We start from the raw sequence: 6,000 nt of genomic DNA, 5'->3' as shown, positions 1-6,000 counted from the left end.
GGGCGGGCTGCGGCGGCACCACAGGAGCCCGGGCAGGTGAGTGCCGCGGCGCTGCCCTCCCCGCGCCCCGCCCGTTGGCGTTTTAATTTTTAAACCCCAACGGCCGCCGGCTGCCGTTGGCGGGGGGCGCTGCGCCGTGGCGGCGGAGCCCCGCGCAGCCGGCTCGTCCCCGCCAGCCCGGGCTGCCCCGCGGGGAGGCCCCGTCCTCCCGCGGCGCCGACACCGCCCGCGGGGTGAAGCGAGGGCAAACAACTGTTATTGCCCCCTTTGTCACGCGGACAAAGCCCTCGCGGGGGGCTCGCCGCGCGGCCCCGCCGCGCTCCCCGGGGATGCTCCCCACGGAGCCGGCGTGGCCCCGACCTGCCCTTTTTTGTTGTTGTTGCCAGTTGCGATGGTGCTGATAAAAAAAGGGCATGCTGATATGTTTCCAAACAGACTCGTGGTTTGCATTCCTGAAATTGCTGCTGCCTCCTTATTTATTTAATTGGGGGGGAGCAGCACAGGGGTAGGTGTTTATGGCTCCTTGGAGTTGTTGCTTGAGAAGGTGCAAGGTCGCGTGCGACTGTAGCGCTGTGGCATGCAATATGTTAACTGCTGTTTTCTCCCCCTGTCCGTTTTGTCTTCCAGTCTCCACATCATCTAGTACGTGAGGAATGATGGATCTATGAGAGGATTTTCTTCCTGCCTTTTACTTACTCATCCGCTCATACTGCGCGCTGCCCCTGGCCAGGGATGAGCTGCTCAACAGGACTGGGATTTACCGTGAAGACGGGAGAGGCAGAATATGCATCGTAGACATCCCTTCAGGCATCTTGTGCATTGCTTTTACTGTATCTGTACATAAATCTGCTGAGTGTTGGGCGCACACACGCACTTTTCAACCTCCTTTGGTATTCCCGGAGTTGCTCCTGTGCAATAGGACTGATATTCCTCCCCATCATGGCTTCAGTTTGGAAAAGGCTGCAGCGTGTTGGGAAACATGCGTCCAAGTTCCAGTTTGTGGCTTCGTACCAGGAACTGATGGTCGAGTGCACCAAAAAATGGTAGGAAATGTGTTTCGCCTCGTGTTGCTACAGAGGAGGTAGAGTGAGTTGCTGATGCTGGGAAGGGATGGACTCTGCGTGTGCATTTTTTTTCCTCCCCTCCTTCCCATTGCGGAAGGAGCGGGGTGGAGTGTGGGCCTCTCTGGATGCCAGCTTTGGGGCACGCTCACCTTGGACCTGTTGCCTTTGCTTTGTACTCTGGTTTTTCTTGGCTGGCATTTTTGCTGTCGTGCAGGAGGGTGCATTTATTAGCTTGGAGCCTTTGATTTAGCGCTCTCCAAAAAAAGTGCATATTTTCCCCGAGCTGTTTTCCAGCTCAGCTCTTGGTGCTGAGCGTTATCTGCTGCTGTTAGCTGAGCGACACCTTTAAGACCAACCTTGAACACTGTGTTGGCTTAATCTAGGGTGGATATTCACTTTGCTCTGTCCCTTTTAACCCAAGGTACATCGTGTCTTCTCCTTGCTTTCCTTGTTCCTTCCCTTCTTTGAATGGGAAGGACTAGGAGACAGATCCTTAGGAACTCTCGTAAGATATGTTAGCCAGGCAGGAATTTTGTGCTGTCATRGAGCAATCGGAGGACTTTGGAGCTGACCAGATAGCAGCTAATTGTATGGGTCTGGCTCAGGCAAATCTTGCTGTGTAGAAAGAACTTGACTATGATGGGGAAGACTAGGAAGAGCTTCTAAATAGTCAAGCCAAGTTCGCTATTGTACTTAAGTGCTATTTTATATTTGTGGAAGATTCATAGTGCTGTCTTAGTTCCTCACATGGGTGTGATGCTGTAGTGTCAGGGCAGAGAAAGTACTTTATGGATCTTGCAAACAGAGATATTCATGTTGCCGTATAATAAACTGCAGCTTCCTTTATAAATCTTGGCTTAGCCTCTTGTTGGCAAGTTTGGCAGTTATGTTGGCTGCTTTCAGCGGTTACGAGTAAGGCCTCCACAAAGTTAAATCCTATCTCTTRGAGTTAGAAATACCTGTCAAATAAGCTGGAAGGCTGTCAGGTGCTCAGTGCTGAAGGAAAACTCTGGGATTATAGATTWAAAAAAAAAAAAAGTTATCTTCGTGCCTAAAATGTTTTGAAAGATTACTTTAAAAATCATTGAAGTTGAAATTAATTTCATAGAAAAAACTGTAACTAAAAGTATTTTAAAAGTTGAAAGAGACTGTGGTGATTGTCTCGCGTGACCTCCTGTCTAGTTTAGGCCATAGAGTTTCCTCATAATAACTTTATCGGGGCTATTTTGGTAATTGTTTATTACTTCTTAGGGTTTCTTTGCATAAACTGCCCTATTGTGGCTTTTAATTTCACTCTGATTCACTCCTTAACTGTGAATCTACAGAATGCTCCAGAATTAAAGTATGAAAGTCACAGGGGAATGTTCGTATTGGGTCTTCAACTTCCTTTCACTTGAACTAAGAAAAAGTTGCACACAAAAATGTTATTAAAAACAATTTTTTTTACTTTTTGCTAACAACTACTCTTAATTGTAACTGTAATGCCTAGCACCTAGCAAAATCCCTGTATGTGAAGCAGTGATAGAGCTTTTCAAAATGTCAAATCCTAAAACCATCCTGTATTGCTGGTGCTGTTTTCTGGTGGCTGTTGGTGGGACAGGTTGTGCTGGAAWGTCTTGGCTTCTCAGTGTTGTGTTAGGAAATCCAATATTGTTTAGGAAGGAAGAAGTGTCCGCTGGTGAAGTATGGGTGAATTTTAGGAGAAGAAAACAATAGCAAGAAACATCATTCGTGGAGTCATTTGATTTTAGGCTTTTTTGTTCTGTTTCCTCTTGTTTGGAGAGCCTCAGAGCAAAAAATGTTCTGTGAATATGAATCTAAAGTGCACTGTTCTTCAGTAAGTGGAAATCCTTTATGAAACAAAGCAAGAAAATATGTATRTGTTTTGGTAACATTTAACAAAGCCTTTCTTTAACTTTGGAGAAGATACRGTTCTGAATGTGCTGACAGCATCACTCTGGTTACTTTATGTCTAAAGCTTGACTCTGAATTTGGCACAAGTGAAAACAGAGGAAATAAGCTGTATCTGCTGCACCTTTCTGAAAGCAGTTCTAAATATATTAAGCAGCGATGCTGTAGCATACGCTGCTAGTTCCATACTGTAAGGGTGTTTTGCTAGAAATGTAGTAGGCACTGAGTTATTTTAATGTACTGGCATTTTCACAATGCTGTGTTTTGGTAGGAAAAGAATGCTCCATTCATCTTTGAAAATAAATGGCTGTGCAGTCGTAAACACACTCGAACACRAACGTGTCTGTGAGCAAGCTTTGTCTGTGCCCGAAACAGGCTGCCTTATGAACTGCTCTGTTCTTTCAGGCTTTCATCTGTCTAAATGCTCGAGAACTGGCTTATGCTTGGAAATATTTCCCTCCCTCTTAGGTGCAGCTCGCAAGGCTTGCCGTAGCTTTTGCTTCTCTTTGTCCCCACCAACGTTGCAGGGATCTGGATTTTTTTACGTGGTGTTTGAAATAACAGCGGGCACGAGAGCGGCGGCTGTGCTGCTGCTCTCGTGTCCTGCGTTGCTCCTACAAGGGATTATCCACACGTAGAGCAGCAGTTCTCCAGCATAGGCCTCAACTCCCTTTGCTCCCCTCTCCTATGCTCTGCAGTTTCTGCTGCTCATCCTTGCTAATGATTAAAGGCCCTCGGCTGAGTGTTCTTCATTGGTGGCAGGTTGTGATGGAGCATCAGGGTTATCGCCGTTTTGTTGGGAAAAACCTTATTTTCAGGTGATTTAGCAGAGGCGGGTCACTTGTGTAGCATCCTGGCTGTTCCCACTGACCCAGATGGGATTGCTGTGGCTGCTTGGGGCTTTTGAAAAATTGAGCGGTTAGCTCATGTAGGGCCTTCCATTTAAAATAAATAAATAAGTGTACTCTTGGTCTTTAATGTGGATTAGTTACGTTCTCACAGTAGTGGGAGTCATGCTTTGAATAAATCGTATAAGCACTTGATTTATGGAAGGCTTGGCAGGGCTCGGCTCTGTCATCCGCTCCTTGCCCGCGGAATAAGCCGGGGCAGTGCCGGATTTTCCACTCGGCCTTGCCAGCAAGCTGCAGCCCGTGCTTGGCAGGAGAGATTCAGCTCTGCCCTTGGTGTCAGCGCCGCCCTCCCGCACAGAGACCTGCACCCCGTTTCGTGCGTTTGCACTGAGCACAAACCTGGTGGGGACGCGGGAGCCTTGGGCAGGGGACAGTGAAACAGGGGACAGCGAAACGTGTCCTCCCTGCACCGCTCCTGCCTGTCTGTCCCTGTCGTTCATCTCCCAAGAGGTATCTCAGGGTAATCTCCTGATGTCACCTTGATATCTGACCTGATGTCACCTTGATATCTGACCTGATGTCACGGTGGCCGGATCCCACCGCAAATGGCTTAGCTCTTTGCAGGGTTGGGGTTGACAAGTGCCTGATGTGCCGCTGTCCTTTCTCAATGCTTATGTGGCCCTTTCTCTGCCCACTAAGAAGCTGCTCACCTGCATGGAGCTGTTAATTGCTTAAAAGCACCGGAAAAGAGTAGACATTAAGAGGCTTTTCCACCCATTCTGCCGTTTGGCAGCTTTTTTAAGGAGGAAGAAATGTGTTACTTTTTACAATAGGCTTCTCATCTTGTTTGTGAGCTACTTGGCTTTTAAAATTTGCTTTAAAAAACCCAACAAGCCACAGTGTTTTAAAAGGGTTAATTTTTTTGTGTGCTGCTTTGGCTGAATATCGGCTTCATTTCCGCGAGGCAAATCGCCTATTTTATATCGATTAGCTACGGTCTGAAATAGGTTCTATATTTTCAAACATATAGCTGCCTTTTTTTGGGCAATGAAGTAATGCTTAAATCTTTTTCTCATAAAGGCTTCAGCCATCTGTTTTCCTCCTCTATTGTAGTTTCATAACTGGATGCAGCAGGAATTTTAAGATTTGGCATGCGCTGTGCATGGGAGAGAAATGAGCTTTTTGAGATTCCACAGTTCACACCACTCCGTTTGCCTTCTGGTCCCTGCTTTCCAGCACGCTCCTCGGCACTGAAAGCCCTGGAAAGAACCATCCTTGCTGCTTGCATGGGGTCAGGCCCATGGAATTACTCAGTTCCTTTCCTTGCTTCGTGTGCTCACTACGAGGGAATGTTGTGAGGGAATGTTGTGAGCGCTCAAGTCTTCTTAATTGTCAAGGATAACACTTGGAAATGTGACAAACAAACAAAAAAAGGGCACAGTTACAGATGGATTCAGGAAATCTTGCATTCTGCTGCAAACCATGCTTTTTATAGTGGGCTTATTCTGCTGAGCTTTTAATTGGGTTTATATTTGCACTGTCGCCCTGTAGGTATGCTGTAATATGTATGGCTCGTGTAAGGAAAGCTTTGTGCCATTTCCCTGGCTTTCTAGCTGTTCTGCTCGATTAAATGCTCCTCGTGTCGCCGAAAATAGGGAATAAGCCTCTCGACACCCAGGCAGTGTTAAGCAGCAGGCGCTCACCTTATTGCAGTGTTGGTTGCATGGGGAGCGTTTGCTCCYGACGTGCAGGCCGTGAGCTGCCTTAACCAAAGCTTGTAGTTCTCTGTTGTCGCCATATGCATTAAATTTCCCAGAGTGATCATACGTATTCCCTGTATTTCCTGGAGCTCATTAGAAYGCATCCTACCCTCGTGTGTGTGCCCCGTGCCCTTTGGTCATCCCTGGGGTCTTTCGAGACCCCCGGTGCTCGTCTTTCAGGGTCCTTTCCATGGATGCTGGTAACTCACTTCCATTACCCTGCGTGTGCAAGGGGGTTGGACTCGATGACCTCCGAGGTCCCTTCCAATCTTGGGCATTCTATGATTCTATGATATGTGGTCCTGTTTGGCTCAGGGAGCCCTGGTTTGGCCCCATTGCCCAGTTTCAGATGATTCCTTGAACATACAGTGCTCCTTCAACTGGTGTTCGCCGTTTTGTCCAYGTTCTCTCATG

At 47.3% G+C, this 6,000-nt stretch overlaps 1 protein-coding gene across 5 annotated transcripts in view; it reads left to right on the top strand.

Moving 5' to 3' along the window:
- The first annotated feature begins 16 nt into the window (after positions 1-16).
- EHBP1 (EH domain binding protein 1) overlaps positions 17-6,000 on the top strand; it is a 163,893-nt gene continuing 157,909 nt past the window's right edge. For all 5 annotated transcript variants that reach the window (XM_026033977.1, XM_026033974.1, XM_026033976.1 and 2 more), the window contains exons 1-2: positions 17-36; positions 628-1,043. In XM_026033977.1, coding sequence (XP_025889762.1) covers positions 940-1,043 — 104 coding nt within the window. In that variant the 5' untranslated portion in view covers positions 17-36; positions 628-939. The remainder of the gene's footprint in view (positions 37-627; positions 1,044-6,000) is intronic.

This window comes from Nothoprocta perdicaria, unplaced genomic scaffold, assembly GCF_003342845.1.
Source record: "Nothoprocta perdicaria isolate Ctin4 unplaced genomic scaffold, notPer1 scaffold_138, whole genome shotgun sequence".
NCBI lineage: Eukaryota > Metazoa > Chordata > Aves > Tinamiformes > Tinamidae > Nothoprocta > Nothoprocta perdicaria.
Note: the sequence above shows the minus strand (reverse complement) of the source record. Positions and strands in the feature narration are given on the sequence as shown.